Genomic DNA, 19,999 nt, shown 5'->3' on the forward strand with positions numbered 1-19,999 from the left:
CGACTGTTTTTTTAATGAAAGGAGATATTTCGCCTTGTCCTCGTTCACTACCAGACTGACAGAAAGCAGAACTAAAGGGTGTGGCCATGTGTAAAAGTTCATGCAAGTGAGGAAAGTTCTCTGAGAGCCATTCACTTGAGAGTGGCCAGAAACGATTCTTTCACATATAACTCAAGCAGTTCACGACTTCCGGTCTTAGACCAAGTACGCACTGTGTTTACAAAGAACATCCGTTTGAAGTCCACGTAAAAAACGCCCCCAAGAAAATGAAACACCAGCTGAAACATCAGAGAATCTACAAATTTACTTTGGATGACTGTAAAATAAAGTTAATGGAGATTGTTGAATTTTTAAAACGACATTATTCATGAATATTTGTGTATGCGAAAGCTCGGGAGCCTAGCGACTTTTGTCTGTTTTTAGAAGCTCCTGTTCTATTCCAAAAAAATTTTGCGAAAATTAAAGCGAATAGTAAATAGCAAATTATAAGTCCCATAACTGAATTAAGGCACTGTACTCCAGTGGAAAATACAGGAAATGATGTTGATCTTAATCGGAGTGCAAGAAATCCAAATATGTATGGCTCACTAATCTGATGTTGTTTGAGTATATTAAAAATTGTGACTATATAAAGGGGGAAATTATTGAAATTCAAACAAATTAAGAAATTACTGATTTCATACTGCTTTTTGGGTCGATAATTAAAAATTTTATTTAAAAGTTACGCTAAGCCCGACTGCAGAAAACTTGAGTTATTTAGTGTAGCAAATAGTGATCTTCGAACAAGAAAAAAAACCGGGTTATAGGGCCAAGGGTATATATTTGTATGTATAATAATATTTTGCTATTTTTCGAAAAATCCGTTTTTTATTTTGTAGACTTTGTGCTATTGTAAACTCGGCTATAACTACGTGAGCGGTGTCTACGGCAATAAAGAAGAAGAAGACGGCTTCGTACTTATCGGCCCGCCTTTGTGATTTATATAGTCTTAAAGGCTATTTTTCTACTTTTTTTCAATTTTGCAAAATTTGCAACCACGAGAAGATTGTTGTTGGTGTGATGAACATTTTTCTACAATTTTATGCATAAATATATGCTATATAGAAATATGTTATATATCTATGCTGGTTATGAATTTAATGGCATAGTACGCTGCAATGCTCAGACGCACACTAGTTGCAGATTTTAATTTACAAAAATGAAGTATACCAAAGAGTATAAAATTAATTACGTTTCGGCACAAAAGTTGTGGTGCATTGCAGGCACAGACTATGTAGTGCTGCAGGTCGTCCCGCTGCAAAGTGCTTAAGTCGCGGTGCCGTAAGAGTGATATAAGCGCTAAAACGGACAATAATTATGGTGGCGTACCTTTATGTGATTGCATGTAGCTTGTGCCTCGAGTTTATTTATGTATAAGCGTGAAAAGCTCGCTTTTTCCAATGGCAAACAAATTAATTCCACTGACAGCTTAACTTTGCGGAAATGCAAAGCAAATACCTAAACAAACACACCCATATATACATGCATGTAGGTATGCCTGTTTCTGACATTCAAAGCCTTTCGCGCATCTGTATACAAGTATATGTTTATGTATATGTATGTACATATGTGCCAGGTGAAAAGGCTTTTGCCACCTGCGGCATAAAACAAATGTTCGACGTTAATTTACTCTGTCGCTAGTTGTGTGCAATCTGGTGCACACTTCCTTTTCGATTTGATATCAGCGTACACGCACACACTCATACCCACACAAGTACAATACCATACATGTCCTTAGCGTAAATATTTTGGCTTCCACTTTCTACATAATAATCATGTGTGTTAGCAAATGTGCGAACGTTAGCGCCACCTATTTACAATCCTCCATTAAATACCCATACATACATATGTATACTAGGTACATATGTATGTATGTTTGTGCGACGGTGGATGTTGGAATATTAGCTCAGCCGAGTTGAAAAATGTCTACAAATGGTCGCAGGTTCAACTTTTCTGTTATTTCGTTATCAGATCACGTGCTCGCTCGCTTCCTAGTTCGTGAAGCGTATCCAGTTTTAGGCTTCCATGTATGCATGTGTGTGTATAAAAGCTTCCAAGCACATACAGTTGGAAGATTACGTTTGTTTGCTTGGCAGCATTCAAAAACAAAAGACTTTCGACTAGGCAAATGATAGTGAACAAAAACTTAGAAGCTCCCTTTTCGATCTACATACATGCAGGTGTGAATTTTGACTGAAAATTATCAGTGGTTGTGTAATGATTTTTTTCTTTTTTTGCACTAAATTTGTCTATAAATCCAAGTTCACAATGGGGCTCTATACAAAATGCAATTTTCTTCGAAGCTCTTACCGTACCGCACATACTCTGCGTTCTATTAAATTAAGTAAGACATTTTTAAAATGGGTACTCACATTACATATTTTATGGTTGTCTGGGATAACTGTCCGGAGTTAGCTATAAGGCATTCTTTTAAGCTACCGGATACTGCAGCACATTTCAAACAGAGGTTTTTGCTTTTGAGAAAGCCACCGAGCTAGCCTCTAATGCATCATCAGGTGTTAACATACTAGTATACGTTGACAGCCAAGCAGCAATCGAGGTAATTACTTTGTTTCGTATATCGGCGAAAAGTTACTTAGTTGGCAGGGCTGCAATAGCGAGGATCGCAAGGAACAAATGACAATACTTCTACTGGGTGCCAGGTCACAAAAGCATCGAGCATATTGAGATTGTTAAGAGTGGTGTACAGTTGTCATCTGAAAACGTGTCGGTTATTCGAAAACCTATGCATTGACTATACCACGATCTAGAGACCAGCATGTCAAGGTAGATCAAAACGCGATGGAACGATCTACTGTGGTGCACGACTGCAAAAAACCTGTGTAAAGCGGTAGATTAGATATACATCAAGTTCTTACTGGCACATGAGAGAAGGGACTGTAGGAATATGGTTGGAATGCTCATTGGTCACAGTTTCGTGGCGGGGTACAGGGATATGTAGAATGGGTCTGAGGGTTCAAGAAGGAATATTAAGAGCAAAGCTTTTACAATTTGGCATCTTTTGTGCACTTATCCCGCATTGGCAAGGTAACGTTTTAAGTATTTATGGCCCCGAAATTTTGTTCATCATGGGATAAGTACTTGTATAAGCAACGAATAAAAATACAACTTAAAATATTTAAGCAATTTAGGATGGAGTTCATGCAAGTGAGGAAAGTTCTCTTATCGCCATTCACTTGGGAGAGGCCAGGCTCAAGCAGCTCACGACTTCCGGTTTAGACCAAGTAGCCTAAGAAAATCCGTTCGAAGGCAGGCTAAAGTGAGAAAGCGAAATATCCCCTACACAGGGTTGTGCGCTGCTTTTGGGACCCGCCACGTAAAAAACGCCCCCAAAGAAAAGGTATAAGGGAACTGTGAGACGGCATTTCAAACTCCTTACGTACAGCTGCAACCTAAACCATTGCATAAGAACAGCTGGTACGACGAGACAGAAAAAGAAAGAAGCGTAAAAGCAAAATGCGTGAGCTTGACAAGCTGGTCGACAGGGGTAATGCTCGAAAATTCTACGAAAAAAAGCGGCGGCTAACAGAAGGTTTCAAGACCGGAGCATACTCTTGTAAAACCCCGAAAGGTGGCCCAGTGACCGATGCCCAGAGCATACATAAATTTTGGGGGGAACACTTCTCCAGCCTGCTGAATGGCAGTGAACGTACAACGCCAAAGCGGCGGTGGCCGATGGATTGCCGACCGAGCTATTCAAACACGGCGGCAAAGAGCTGATAAGGAGCATGCATCAGCTTCTTTGAAAGCATGCCCAACGATTGGAATTGAAGTGTGCTCTGCCTAATCCACAAAAAGGGAGCCCCACAATCTGCGCCAACTACCATGGGATAAGCCTCCTCAATATCGCGTATAAGGTTTTATCAAGCGTATTGTGTGAAAGATTAAAGCCCACCATCAACAAACTGATTGGACCTTATCAGTGTGGCTTTAGACCTGGCAAATCAACAATTACCAGATATTCACCATGCCCCAAATCTTGGAAAAAAACCGCGAAAAGAATATCGACACACACCCCCTTTTCGTCGATTTCAATGTTGCCTTTGACAGAACGAAAAGGAGCTGGCTTTATGCCGCGATGTCTGAATTTGGTATCCTCGCAAAACTAATACGGCTGTGTAAACTGACATTGAGCAACACTTAAAGCTCCGTCAGGATCGGAAAGAACGTCTCCGAGCCGTGCGACTTCTTCAACCTGCTGCTGGAGAAAATAATTCGGGCTGCAGAACCAAACCGAGAAGGTACAATCTTCTATAAGAGTGTACAGCTGTTGATATGCTGATGATATTGACATCATTGGCCTTAACAACTGAGCCGTTAGTTCTAGGTCTGGTCTTAACGAGGGCAAGACGAAATATCTCCTGTCATCAAACAAACAGTCGTCGCACTCGCGACTAGGCATCCACGTCACTGTTGATAGACATAACTTCGAAGTTGTAGATAATTTCGTCTATTTAGAAACCAGCATCAACACCAACAACAACGTCAGCCTGGAAATCCAACGCAGAATAACTCAGCCAAAAGCTGCTATTTTGGACAGAGTGGGCAATTGAGAAGTAAAGTCCTCTTTCGACGAACAAAAACAAAACTCTATAAGTCACTTATCATTCCCGTCCTGCTATATGGTGCAGAGGCATGGACGATGACAACAACTGATGAGTCCACGTTTCGGGTTTTCGGGAGAAAAGTCCTGCGAAAGATTTATGGTCCTTTGCGCGTTGGCCACGGCGAAGATCGCATTCGATGGAACGATGAGCTGAATGAAATATACGACGACATTGACATAGTTCAGCGAATTAAAAGACAGCGGCTACGTTGGTTGGTCATGTCGTCCGAATGGACGAAAACAATCCAGCTCTGGAAGAACAAGGTGAAGAAGGACCTGGCTTTGCTTGAAATCTCCAATTGGCGCCACCTTGCGAAAAGAAGAAACGACTGGTGCGCTGTTGTTAACTCGGCTATGACAGCGTAAACGGTTTCCACGCCAGTAAAGAAGAAGAAGAATATAGGGTTAGTAGATAATTGAGAAGTGAAGTCCTCTAGCGATGGAGCAAAAAAGCGAAGATATGAGATAGTGTTAAATCTAATGATAAACAAGTCCATGGGTATGTATTCTTTGAAGTTCATAAAAATATCTTATTTCAATATGTAAGCGTTTGCCATTGTGCTTGCATATGCTTCATAGTCCACCGGAAGAGATATATTCGGTCTCAGTTCATGCGATGCAACAGAGAAAAGTTTGACCTAGTAGCAATCCCCACTATGGTGACAGAATATACTTTGACATATTGAAAAAATCAATCCCATACATCTATGATAAGAGCCTCCTTTGATGTCTTTGTGTTGAGGTTTAATATTTTGGAAAATTTGCAATTTTACTTTACCGTACCCTTCCGCCATTATGTTCAAAAGGATTAGGTGCTTTGTTTGTTTAATCACCATATGAAAAGGGGTGGATTACGGATGATTTCCAACTATGACGTTTGGAACGGTTTTGAGAATTACTACTCCAGTCTGGCCCTTTTACTCCATATGTGATTATGGTCTTATGATCGTGATCTTCATGCACTTTATGATACCTGCTATGCAGCACCCTAAGGCATACACGAAATTATATGTAATTCGTGATCTTTTATTATCTCATTCTTGGTAATTTTGAATGTGGACTCCTCCTACTTAAAACCTATTGGCTGTTTCGTTTGGTTTCCCTCTTGGGAAATACTTTATTATTATATATTTATATTATTTTTTTACGAAAACAACGCCATTGGGGTTTAACATCTTGGTTTATTCGCTTCATCTAATACCGATTATCTTTGACATTGAAGATACTCTTAGTTACTCATTACTTATGACCTTGAGTGTATTGATTCTGTTAGTTAGTTGGGAGGACAGTTCGGGTGCGTAACTAAGATGGACTACCGCGGAAACGACACTCCCTTTCGTTTTACTTTTACTTACTGGGATATTCTCAATGTGCAAACCTAACTCACCTGAGTTACTTACGTTGCTTACATCTTTGATATAGCCACAATGCATATGGAGCGAAAACCTCAACAGGAAGTTGAACACGAACATTTAAGCAAACTAACAACAACATTTACCCCGATTGCAACACTCCATCACACACACAATTAAGTCCTACTCCAACAGTTAGGATTTTAAAGCCGAAAGTTGTTGCACATGCCATTCTACTACTAAAACGTTTCCGCAATTGATGGGTGGACAGTACCGTTAACTGTGTCGCACTGCTGTTAGTTGTCTTCACTTCACTTCACACACAACATACACAAATACCTATAAACAAGTTAATATGCACAGCGCATAGTTGCACTGGTCTAGGCATACCATATACGTTTGCCGAGCACGACGCCTGCTAAGGAAATCGCTCACGTCTGCATTTAAACGTGATTTATTCCACTGTGAAATCGCAGATCTTGCAATCAGCTCATTTTGAAGCGACTGCACGCTCGAGTGCGTATTAAAAGTGTTGTGGCATTGTGGCAAGTTTCCCATTGAAAGCGCACGGTTTCTTCAGCTTGGAATGTCGCCGTTCCGTCACCTGTGAAAGTCTCCTCAAACTATCGAGTGTGACTCTACAGTTTCAGACGGCTTGCCAAATGTTACTGTTTTGCCGTCTAACTGAATTTTATTAATTTGATTCACTTTTAATGGACATCTTTAAGGTTGCTTACCCAAATACAAATATAATGGATGAAAATTGAAAATTACATATTGATGGTTATAATATGTGTAATATGATTATTATTTTGAAAAAAAAGAAAAAATAGTAATAATTTCCCGTTAGATAAAAAAAATTTCACGACTACACCACTCGACAAGTAGTTCATTTCTTATGACACATTTTGGCTGAATCTAAAAATGTGTACAACTATGTGAGATAGGAGTAAATGTTTTGAATGTCTTGAATTACATAAGTTGAAGGATTAAAATTAAGAATTTAATACAATACAAAAGAGTTAATTGGTTATTAAATTTGAACGCTTTAATTTTTTTATACTCTTACAATACGTGCATAGAGTTTTAATGTTTTGTTCTTCTACTTAATTGTAGTGTATGTATCTATATCATGATTAGTTTTAGGTATTACGAATAACTTTTCAACCTTGTAAGTACACATGTTCCTTGGCTGTGTGCATATGACCAACTTTTTGCAGAAAATATTAGAGAATCTGTGAAATATATCATTAAAACTCAGAGACTAATGAAATGTTCTCTCTTTTTTTAAGTTTTTCGAAATTCCAGTTGCTTTATGTCGTATATATCATACCATATGTGCGATTTCATAAGGTCGTGATATAAAAAATCGATAAATGCGGATCAACCCTACCCTATATACATCTATATATATACATATATAAAACAAAGACGGGTTTGTTCGAACACTTACATATGATTCGAGATCTGCTGAACCAATTTTCATGGTTATTGATTCGTTGGATTTGTCTCCGCCTCGAATAGCAGAATATATATTAAAAACAATGAAAACTCGATATGTGTAATGAATACTTAATCTTCTTATATATGTACATATATACTTTTTTCATACAAATTTTTTTTTCAATTTTTGTTTGTTTTGTTTTTTAATATTTTGATTTGTAAATTATTTGAATCGTTCAATTTCGGTCGCTTGCTTTTTTATTCCGGCTATTTAAAAGAAAAATTTTTGAAAATTATTCAGTGAAAACTTTATGTGTGTTGCAGATTGAAATTTGTTACGAAGCCACGAAGAGGTCGCCGTAATATTGGTCGGCGTTCTTTTTGCCATCAACGTATGGCAGCCCAAAGAAAGGCAAGAAATACTCCCAAAATGCGATAACATACGTGCGGAATTATGGATCGCGGTCAATCAGCTAGCGATCGTAACGATATCACAGCACGACTTTTTAAACAATAGCTGCGATGTTTGATGGTCTTTATCTTATGATTCATGGACCTTGCGAACCTTACAATCCCACTTTGGTTTGTATATTTGACAATAAATGCACGAAACACCACTCATGTGCTTTTCTTTCGGAAATGGGAAATGATGGATATTAACTGTATCGGCATCGCTCACCAGACGACAATGGTAGCTTTTAGAGGCGTGAATATCGATGTTAACAACACATCCAAATTGACAACACATGGATCGTACCATATTCGCCACTTTTGTCTAATTCACCTTCAAAACTCATATCAAAGTTTAATATTGCAGTTTGGTGAAATCGATAAAATACGTTTGTAAGTACGTCACCAAAGGAAGCAACATGGCGATTATTGGTCTTGAACGATACGGTCGATACGTGAACTGCAATAAAGTGAACTGCTATAAAGCGCTTTGTATGATATTTACTTTTGCGATTCATGAACGTTTTCCGGCTGTTGTGCGTCTCGCAGTTAATTTGGAGAATGACCAAATAGTCTATTTCAACACAGAGAATACAGTACAGGCAGGGGAAATACCCCCAGCAACAAAATTAACATTTACGAGTTTTTTCTCAACTTTCGTCAGTGAACCGTTTGCGAGAACTTGCTCTATTCAGAAATATCTTGATATTATACATACAATTACAATTGCTGGAACATGGCAATCACTGGAATGAAGTTCGCACACTTTTCGCGATGATCAGCCTTCCGATTCGCGTCAGTTATGGGATATGACCAAAAATTACATTGCCGAAGGCATTTTACATCGTATACGCTAAGAATTGGAAATGGGTCAATACCGGTTGATACTTCCGGTGGTTTGATATCAATTCCATATGCCGTTTATCAATTCACGAAAGATGGACTCTTGAGGAATGTTTATACAACATTATCGTTAGTACGATTCCTTAAATGCATGCGCAATGTTAGCTGGCAAAAATACCGATGTTGCTGACTTAAACTGGAAGATCCAAAGTCAAATTCCGGGAGACTTACGCTAATACAAATTGATGGATCGTGGAATTTCTAAATTCTTTGGAGAGGCTTGGTATGCCACCGCATCATTTGCGTCTCAAAGTTGGATCTGTCGTTATTATGTTTCGCAATATGATTGTGACGCACCTATCAAATACGTGGGGCAGAATGCTTGATTCTACGGATTTCTTTTGAATTCTAAGGATTTGCCATTTCAGTTCAAACGTATTGCGTTTCCAGGGAAAAGTGCATTTGAAATGACAATCGACAGGACACAAGTATAGTCGCATAGTGTGTGGCATAAATTTCGAAATGCTATAATTTTCACACGTTCAGATATACGTGGCGTGCTCACGAGTTGGAAAACCATCTTTTCTGTACACCGGAACAGAAACCAAAAATTCCGGATTATCCAGCTGCGTTACATTGAAAAAAATTTAGAAAAATCTCAAATAAATGATAATCAACACAATATGAATTTTTGTCTTTTCAATTCAAAAGACATAATTTCGCGCAGGACAACGGCTGCGGGGTCAGCTAGTATAATATAAAAATTGCAAACTTTCGATTGATCTTGTATCATAAATACCGGTTAATATGCAAGGCATTTTAGAAAAATTACGTAAACGTATAACATTGAATAGTAAGACTGGTATGACTATCAGTGACATCTGTGCCAATTGTCACACCAAAATAATCATTAGTGTAAAGCGCATTCGGCGATTTTTTCGATGGGTGGAATTATTCAACAAAGAAGTTCCATTAAATTTTGTTGTAGGGATCAAATTTCTGCTGCCTAAACGTTCAGAATGTTGGAAAAGGCCTTCGGTGAAAATTTTTTGTCTCGAGCAAGTGTTTTTGATTGGTAAAAATGATTTTAAAAGGGTCAAAAATGCGTTGACGACGAACCAAGTCCAGGACGGCCATCAATATCAACTCATGATCAACATGTCATCGACGATTAACAGTCAGAGATCTTACTGGTATCGTTGGAATATCAGTGAAAACCGTTTTGAAAGATGATTTGGTCCTAAGTGAAAGTGAAAGCACGATTGGTTTCAAAATTGCTAATTTTTTTCGCAAAACAGCGTCGCGCTATCGACTGTGAAACAATGCTTTCCGACTAAAAGGATGCATGAAACGTATTATTACTGGCGATGATTCTTGGATCAATGCTTACGACCCGGAAACAGACGATCAATCGAAAACACCACGTCAAAGCAGGCCAAAAATCAAGGATATGTTGACAGTTTTCTTCGACTATCGAGATGTACTACACTCCGAATTCCTTCCGAGCGGCCATACTGTCAAGAAGGAATACTTATTTGTAAAAAGAGGCCGGAATTATGCGCCGATAACTCTTGGTTTTTGCACCACCATAATGCACTGTTGCATACTACTTTGGTTCTTCGTGAGTTTTTCAGCTAATATCGTGCTGCAACCACCGTGTTCGCTTGATTTAGCGCCATGTGACTTTTGGCTATTCAGCAGACTCAAACGACCGCTCATGGACGTAGCCGTTTAAGGCTATTCCGAAAATTGACTTTAACAGCTGTTTCGAGGATTGGAAAAAAAAACGTTGTCACAATGTTAGATAAATTTTGAAGAATAAATTAAGAATTTTGAAATTATGAACAAAGTCTTACTATTTTTTGCTCATAGTAGTATATATAATAGTACCTTTACAGTTTTCAACTGGACTCAATTGAATTGTGGTTGAAGTAATTCAATCTCAGATCAATCCAATTCTTCTTTAGTATTAAGAACTTCGGCTATTTTCAGTTGATGCTGGTGTTGGCACTCTTAAAAATAAAGATTTCTATTAAACTGATATGTTTATTGATTGAAATCAATGTGTCTGGATAAAACTTTGCATAAATATTTTCATAAAGGTATTTCACTTATTTTCAAAAATAGTAGAAATCGGACAATAACTTTTCAAGAACCTAGAAATCCAAATATGTGGATCCTAGTGCCACAATCAACGGTCAATCTGTAAGATCCTTCAACACGCCTTTCGGGCTATTATCGTGGACTTTTCAACATGGCAATGCTCCGATTCATACAGCCAAAGTTATGAAGTGATGGATTCAGCAACAAAATCGTAATCGAGTGGCCATCCTATTTCCCTGACTTCAATAAAATGGAGAATGTGTGAGGATGGTTCACATCACAATAGTTGTACCCCTCGGGTAGACAATTTTCAGTTTTTTAATCAAGTATGGATGCTATTAAGGGGGTATTGTCATGTAATTACTTCGAAAAATCGATTTTTTTTTTATACTTTGACAGTAAAACCGATTGAAAACATACTGTGAAAAATTCAGACCGAAATACATAGTATTTGATAAGTTACAACTCATAGCCGCCGACGTGTCGTAAGCGACTGTCTACCAGGCGCCATGACAAGTCTGCAGCTGCTACGTTTTTATACGCATTTTTCTCGAATCATCATTTTCTGAAACTGTCATGATCCCAAAAAAAAAACTATTCAACCGATTGCTTTAAAATTTACATATGTATGTATGTTCTTCTACTCATTTATAGTTATCGTCCCTACCAGAATTGTTTATTTTCGAAAATATTTTCATATTTTTTAAACGATTTTTAACGAAAAAAAACAAGATTTTCGTGACTTTTTTTTGAAGTTCGACATTTTTTTTTTGTAATGAAATTGATTATATTTGGTAGGGACCGCAAAGGTACTGAATAATAATCCATTAGATTTTTTTATTTCAGTTCATGTTGTCTGCTATCCGCCGCTATCACTATGACCAGTGAACTACTTTTTTTTGTTGGGGACTACTTTGATTTAAAAAAAAGGACATTAAAAATGTAAAAAACGAAAAAAATTTTTTTTGTACATTTGAAAATACAAATAAAAATATATTAAATAATTAAAATGATTGAATTTTGTTGTCGCATAAAAAAATTTCCCTAAAAAGTGGTAAAATGTATGCGTTCACATGAGAGTACCCCCTTAACAGCGTCTGGAACGAAATAATTTTTGACAGGGTGTATGTATACGAGTATTACGTGACTATATGATTCATTACCTAACAGATTTACAAAGTATTTCCCAACAAAGGAGGTCCACACGCTTAAATACGCTTATATATATTTTTATATTATTGCAACATGTTGCTACTGAGTATAATATATTTGGTCACCGAACGTTTGTCTGTATCACCTCAGAATATATGAGTTAGATAGATCTTGAGTAAAAATTAAGATATCAAAATGAAACTTGGTACAAGTGTTTCTTGGCAAAAAAAGTGTGGACGAGTTCGTAGGTGGGCGTAAGGCCATAAATAAGTACTAAATTAACATATAGAACTGTAATTTGACACAGGGGGTCATAGTAGAATCGGGCACTTGTCGGATACAATTTGTGAAAAAGTGGGCGTGACTTACCATCGAGTAGGTTTTATGTACGTATCTTCTAAATCACTAAAGCAACAAACACCAAAATCAGCTACAGCAAATATTATAAAAACTCCTAGCGACAGTACGAAAATTGATGAAATTGGATGGTAACCATGCCCACTCGCCACGTAGCGGTACTGTTAAAAACTTGGAAAAGCGCGATAAATCAATAACTAAATACTCCAGAGACATTAAATTTTACCCCCGAGATGGTATGAGAGAGCTTTAAAACAGCCGGATTCGAAACTGGACAATGCTCGTGGTTCCGCCCGCCTTTAGGTGAAATAACATATCTCGGGACTTCCTCGACCGATTTCGACCAAATTCGGTACATGGTATTCTTCTGACAATCCTATGCTACAGTGTCAAAATGATGTGTGATCGGGCTGCAACTACGCCTACATCCCCTATAATACAATTTCAAATTTCATTCAAACACTTGCTAGTATGCAAATCAAAAAGCAATTAATATAACGAAAAAAACTTAAAGTGTATATCACCTTATGACCAAAAATTGTTTAAATCAAACCAAATATTTCCTTTAGTCCCCATATACCTAACATAAAGGTTTACGAACTTCTCGGTGAGAATTTTTGAACATCCGGCTGACTTTACTTAACATAATTGGTTTTTCAGTATGGGCATGTTAATTGTACTTGTATGAATAGTAATAGATAAAATCGTGTCGATACTACCCCAACTCCCACATATGTAATAACATATAGTATAATTGTTTTGGTTTTTCTAACTAACCTTATGAGTCTGTCAGTAAAGGAGTTATAATACTATATATATGTTATATGTAAATATAAAATTGCTTGTATTTCGATTCTCTAGTTGACGTTTTACATCTTAAAGTATTTCCCTGTCTTTAATTCTATATACAAAAGGTTCAGTCCCTTCAATTTCCAAGAGTATAAAATGTTCGTTTATAATTTAACTTAGATCTTTCTTACTTGTTAATATATTGTTTTTCCAACACTTGGTTATATCTCCACCGCTTTGATCTTTACAAATTTCCAGAGAAAATATTCTATGGCATCTAAACATTCTTATTTCTTATTTGCTTTTTAATAATCTTTTGCCAAATCGATCACAACAGAAGACTTATACCATTTTGAAGAATCCGAGCGCATGAAATGCACAATGCCGCTTTTTATTATCGAATCAGAGCCTCGTAATTGATTTCCACTATCCATCCATACCAGTGGATTTCAAAAGAATGAATATTTATTTTATAAATTTATAAATTTAAAATACAATTTAACAGTACCAAAATCATTGTGGCGAACTCTCCGGCTCATTGTAAATAAAAAAGTATTGCAAATAAGATAATCCTTGGGAATGTGCTCGCTAAGTGGAAAATTAAAGGAACATGTGTGTATATATGTGTATATACTATATATGAAATTAATTGGAAAAGGGCTATGGATGCACGCAATAAATGCAATAACCAATCGGACAATTGAAAAATACAAAAGTGAAACTCATGAAAGAATTACAAATTTAAACCTCTTTCACTAATTGTGCAAACAATTTAAAATTTAATTGAGTTTTTTTATTTAAAAATGATCTTAAAGAAACTTTACTTTGCACTTTTTTGTTAAAGTACAGAGAAGTGGAAGACGTATACACAGTCATAATATTTAAATTCATTCCAAAATATTCTAATTATTAGTTAGTATCATAATCTAAACATTTTCGGGAAAAATCAAAGATTGCCAAAACAGGTTTCTTCAAATTGCGCTTGTAAACTGAAAAAAAAAATCGGCTGGTTGGTGCAGTTTTTTGGAAGCTAGAATATAAATATCGAAAATGTATTTTAGTTAGATTAGGTAGGTACACAAATGTGGCTTCAGGCTCAATTAGCGCTGGATGCGTCATTTTGATGCACTATAGTCGGACTTCTATAAACTTGCTATTTCGTTTCATCAATCCATTCGGTGCTTTCGATGGAACTGCTTATGTACGCTATGCTTTTTTGGGACAGCCATTCAAGGTTTGGTGCCAGACTTGTTCCAAGTATTCTACATCCTAATTTGGCCAACTCGTCTCGGCATTTCTTGCTCGGTCTTCTTAGGCAGAGAGCGATTTCTTTTCTGTGATGCACTCTGCTTGTTGATTTAGGTAGTTTTTGATTGTTAGCTTTTTAAGAAACTTTAATACTCCTGCACTATAGGTTTTTAGAGGTTTAATTCCCTTTCGTCAATTGAGGTGCTGGCAGCCTGGTATTTGCCAATCTTGCCTATAATGAAGACTGCTCTTTGGTAACAGCTTTTCCCTTATCTGATTAAGGGATTCCTTTCTCTACTTTCGCTGATCCTCTTCTTTAGACGCCAGTGAACTTTGGTTGGTACTCATGGCTGCTCTAGAGGTAAAGGGTTTCGTATTGATGCTATAAGTACTTCGCTGTATTTTCTCCTGTGCTCTTCGGCGACCTGACTGGAGGCGAGAAGGGTGTCTTCGTTGGACTCCGTTAGAGGCCCCGGAATCCCACAGGTTATTGTTTTGGCTGTTGTCAGGCCGTTGCTCGTCAATGTATTAGTATCTATGGTTGTTTGTTTTGTTTCCCCACTAGTAGGCCGGAAAGGATTGGTCACTCATCCGCCGTGCCGGTAGCGGAGGGGATTGTTCGCAATCAGTTATTCTATGTGATGATATTTACAGCGAAGCCTCAACTATTGCTAATAATATCTTTTCACTACGAATGCCTTCAGCGTATTTGATTTTACAATATATAGTATATCGGAAGTATGAAAGAAATTGAAATTAAGTGCACAAATATTATTTTATGCGCCAATAATACAACAAGCATAGAAAATAAGTATCCTGTTGCGCCAATTTGAAATTTTTAATTTACACTTCGCGTGTTTTTCGAATCGGTAGTACTGTTAGTTATATCTATGCTAAATTTCACGCGAAAATATTCATTAGGCTCTGATGGCCATCACGACGGAGGTTGTTTCCAAGTGATGATTGGAAAATTCGTTGGCATAAGTGTATTGCAGCGGGAGGGAATTCCTTTGAAAGAGATGAATTGGACAAAATTCACCTTTCAATTTGATCACAGTAGTACATTAGTTGATAGTTACATAATGTAAATATGTATATCTATAGAATAAATCACTACTACTAGTAAACATAAGATAACGGTTCGATACATTTGTGATCAAGTAGGGCAGTCTAGTTCTTCCAGAGCAAAGAGATTTTTTTCTTTTTAGGAGTTTTAAAATGCATAAATATATGTACATATACGACAGTGTCCGTTAATTTCCAAATTTATTGCTTTTTTGCAAAGAGCCTCTGAAATTTCAGTTTTTGTTCTACAAAATGAACCAAACGAAACAATCACTTTATTTTCAATCTAAATACTGTCTAATTTTATTTTTCCACTATACATATTTAACGTGGGACCCTCAACCTAAAAGAGGATATTCTAATACAATATTTTCGGTATAGAAAACGGACCCCAGTGTCTAAAGTTTTTATTTTTTTTACCGGAAATATCGGTCAATGTGTGTGACATATAATTGAAATTTGGAGTGAATCCTTTCAATGGTTACGTTGGCCCCCCATAGCTAAAATAAAAATTTTCAAACTTCCTTCTGACTTTATACCACCAATATGTGAGTTATCTTAATAAAATTGAGAGAGCGTGTTTTTCTAATAACGGTGCATCTGTGCACTTAAAATGAATGAAAGCGGGTGAAAACTTGTCCTAAACACCATATAACTTACAAGCCTTATGCAGGTATCACCTCGGATTCAATCCTTGCAAGTTGCAAGAGTATAAAATATTCGGCAATATCAGAACTTAGCCCTTCTTTACTTTTTACGAATTGTCTTAGTTTTTGTAAAAACAGACGAAATACTTCTTCTTTAAAGAGAGAGAAAAAGGAAATTTTAAGCTCATCGTCAAGCATAAATAGCAAAATCATGTAACGTTTTTCTAGAGTTTGTACGGAGACAACATTTCTCTTTTTTTCACTCGCTTATCAGTATACATAAGTATCAGCACTGACGGCGATCTAACGAAACCTCTCACTGATTTGAACTGATCACAAACATACACACAAATATATAATTGGTCTTTTGTTATAGATAATAATTGGAAATTCGAAAAAGTGCACACGAGTAAATAAATTGATAAACATAGTATGTAGTATATCATTTAAAAAGCGTGTAAGTACAAACTTTTGTTAAAGTGAAATTTCAAATTACTCTAAAATGTGAACACATGTAGGAGTATGTATAAATATATAAATGTTTTATTAAAACATGCACCTGTTTTGTATACTCCACACTTCATATTGGTATAAAATGATGGAGATTTCACTAGTGTCTGCACAGTGTTAAGGCTAGCTCCACCTCAAACACTATAAATATATATAAGTAGCAGTTGCAGTTGGTCGCACTAATTCGGTGGCTTTTCTTATTATAAATTTCATTTTAATATGGCGAAAATTTTTGGTAAGTAGAGGTCAGACGCAAATGTATGAAAATTTTTGAAATATTCACAATAACTTTTCCATTTCGCTTTGGTGAGAATAGAGTTCTTCAGCGTGGTGATAGCCATTTTGGCTATAACCAATGCTGCATCGGTGGATTTAACAGCATGTGAGACTACAACAGCGCCTCCGTGTTCTACGACTCCTCCACAAACAACTCCTTGTATAACAACAACAACAATCCCTCCAGTAATAACCACGTTACCGCAAACCACAACAACTACTACGACTTCAACTACAACAACAACCACAACTACTCCAAGCACGACAACGACCACTACTCCAAGGACAACCACTACAACAACTACACCGTGCACAACAACTTCCACTACTTCAAGCACAACAACTACTACTACTCCAAAGACAACAACAACCATAACTACAACTACTCCAACCACGACAACGACCACTACTCCAAGCACAACCACCATAACAACTACAACGTGCACAACAACTACCTCTACTGCAAAGACAACAACAACCACAACTACCACTACTCCAACGACAACAACAACTACTACTCCAAAGACAACAACAACCACAACTGCTCCAAGCACCACAACGACCACTACTACAAGCACAACCACGACCGCAACTACAACGTGCACAGCAACTCCGAGTACTCCAAGCACAACTACTCCAATTACGATAACAACCACTACACCAAAGACAACAACAACGACTACTCTAACGACAACAGGCACTACTGCAAGCACAACCACCAGAACAACTACACCATGTACAACAACTACAACTACTCTAACGACAACAACCACAACTACTCCAAAGACAACAACAACAACTACTCCAAGGACAACAACAGCCACAACTACTCCAAGCACCACGACCACCATTACTCCAAGTACAACTACTCCAATTACAACAACAACCACTACTCCAAGGACAACAACAACGACTACTCCAACGACAACAACGACTACACCGTGTACAACAACGACTACTACTCTAACGACAACAACAACAACTACTCCAAAGACAACAACAACCACAACTACTCCAAGCACCACAACGACCACTACTCCAAGGACGACAACTACTCCAAGTACAACTACAACGTGCACAACAACTACCAGTACTCCAAGCACAACTACTCCAATTACAACAACAACCACTACACCAAGGACAACAACAACGACTACTCTAACGACAACAACCACTACTGTAAGCAAAACCACCACAACAACTACTCCGTGTACAACAACGGCTACTACTCTAACGACAACAACAACAACTACTCCAAGCACCACGACCACCACTACTCCAAGCACAACTACAACGTGCACAACAACTACCAGTATTCCAAGCACAACTACTCCAAATACAACAGCAACCACTACTCCAAGGACAACAACAACGACTACTCCAACGACAACAACGACTACTCCAAGCATAACCACCACAACAACTACAACGTGTACAACAAGGACTACTACCCTAACGACAACAACAACAACTACTCCAAGGACAACAACAACCACAAATACTCCAAGCACCACAACGACCACTACTCCAAGGACGACAACTACTCCAAGTACAACTACAACGTGCACAACAACTACCAGTACTCCAAGCACAACTACTCCAATTATAACAACAACCACTACACCAAGGACAACAACAACGACTACTCTAACGACAACAACCACTACTGTAAGCAAAACCACCACAACAACTACTCCGTGTACCACAACTACCACTACTCCAACGACAACAACAACCACAACTACTCCAACAACCACAACGAGCACAACAACTACCACTACTCCAACGACAACAACAACCACAACTACTCCAAGAACTACAACAACCACAACGTGCACAACAACTACTTCTGCTCCAACGACAACAACAACAACAACCACCACACCAAGGATAACAACAACTGCTACCCCAAGCACAACCACCACAACAACTACTACACCGTGCACAGAACAACAAACGACTCCTCCACCAACAACACCTTGTATAACAACTCCAGCAACAACACCATGCCCAAACTCATTGTCAGTTACTTCTAACAGTAAACCAATGTCTTCCCCACAGGGTATGGTATCGAACATGGATAACTATTTGGAGAACATTTGCTTAGATAAGAGGAACGGCTTTTTGTTGCCTTCGTTGAGAAATTGCAATGATTACTACGTCTGCCGCAATGGAGTTGCTGTCGAACTCAGCTGTGCTAAACTCCATTTCAATCCATTGAAGGGAGTCTGTGATCGACCTGAATATGCTGGTTGTCTCCTTGCTTAAAATTTTCAAGCAGAGTAATTATTGACAGGGAAATTTGCGATTAAAAACCCTCATTATACATACACACACATATACTTATTCCTCCAAATAAATGTAAAATGTGTTGCTAGAAATGCATAAATGATTTTGCTACTATGTATTATCATGTTAGATGGAATTTCAAATTGTGATAAGCGCAAAGTAAGGGTAGTTATAGTCTAATTTTGGTCACTCTGCGGGTAATGACCTATATTCCAAATTAGTAGTCCGTAAGATATATTTTTTTTACCTAAAGATGAGACATTGTTAATTTTTGACATCAGCTGCTTTAAAACTCTTAGGAACAATCTTGTCTGTCTTTTAATTGTTGTGATTAATTTATTTAATCAAACCTACACCCAATACTAAAATACACTTTTGTATCATATAACTTGTTGCTTAGTTATAGCCATTTATAGATTTTCGATTAATAACAATTAGAGCAATGCCAACCTTCGTGTGGTGCCATGAAAAAAGTGTTCCAAGTTTTATGAAGATGTCTTCAATTTTCCTCAGGTAATCGAGCCAATAGGAATTTGTTAAATGACCAAAACTATGACAGCATGCGAGAGTATAAAATAAATAGTTGCTTGGATTTGGTAGCCGTCCGATCGCCAGGAGTACATCCGGAATTGGTGTTTGGTGAAGCATTTGATTTTTCAACTTAAAGCAAGTAAAGAAGGGCTAAGCTCAGGTGTATCCGAATATTTTATACTCTTGCAACTTGCAAAGATCAAAAACCGAAAGACTCACAAAATGCTAACAGGGTTTCATTGTGGTACAGTCACCAATCATATGGGGCAAAGCCAGCT

At 37.5% G+C, this 19,999-nt stretch overlaps 1 protein-coding gene across 1 annotated transcript; it reads left to right on the forward strand.

The window, feature by feature from the left end:
• The first annotated feature begins 16,753 nt into the window (after positions 1 to 16,753).
• LOC120769658 (mucin-2) lies at positions 16,754 to 19,236 on the forward strand. The gene is made up of 3 exons (XM_040096766.1): positions 16,754 to 16,860; positions 16,942 to 18,637; positions 18,728 to 19,236. The coding sequence occupies exons 1-3, from the start codon at positions 16,845 to 16,847 to the stop codon at positions 19,167 to 19,169; spliced, it is 2,154 nt and encodes a 717-aa protein (XP_039952700.1). The 5' UTR covers positions 16,754 to 16,844; the 3' UTR covers positions 19,170 to 19,236.
• The last annotated feature ends 763 nt before the right edge of the window (positions 19,237 to 19,999 follow it).

Source organism: Bactrocera tryoni, chromosome 2, assembly GCF_016617805.1.
Source record: "Bactrocera tryoni isolate S06 chromosome 2, CSIRO_BtryS06_freeze2, whole genome shotgun sequence".
Taxonomy (NCBI): domain Eukaryota; kingdom Metazoa; phylum Arthropoda; class Insecta; order Diptera; family Tephritidae; genus Bactrocera; species Bactrocera tryoni.

Coding starts and splice junctions, on each gene's coding strand:
- LOC120769658 (XM_040096766.1), top strand. Junction 18,638..18,727: donor ACTCCAACGACAACAACAAC/CACAACTACTCC, acceptor AACTACAACAAC/CACAACGTGCACAACAACTA.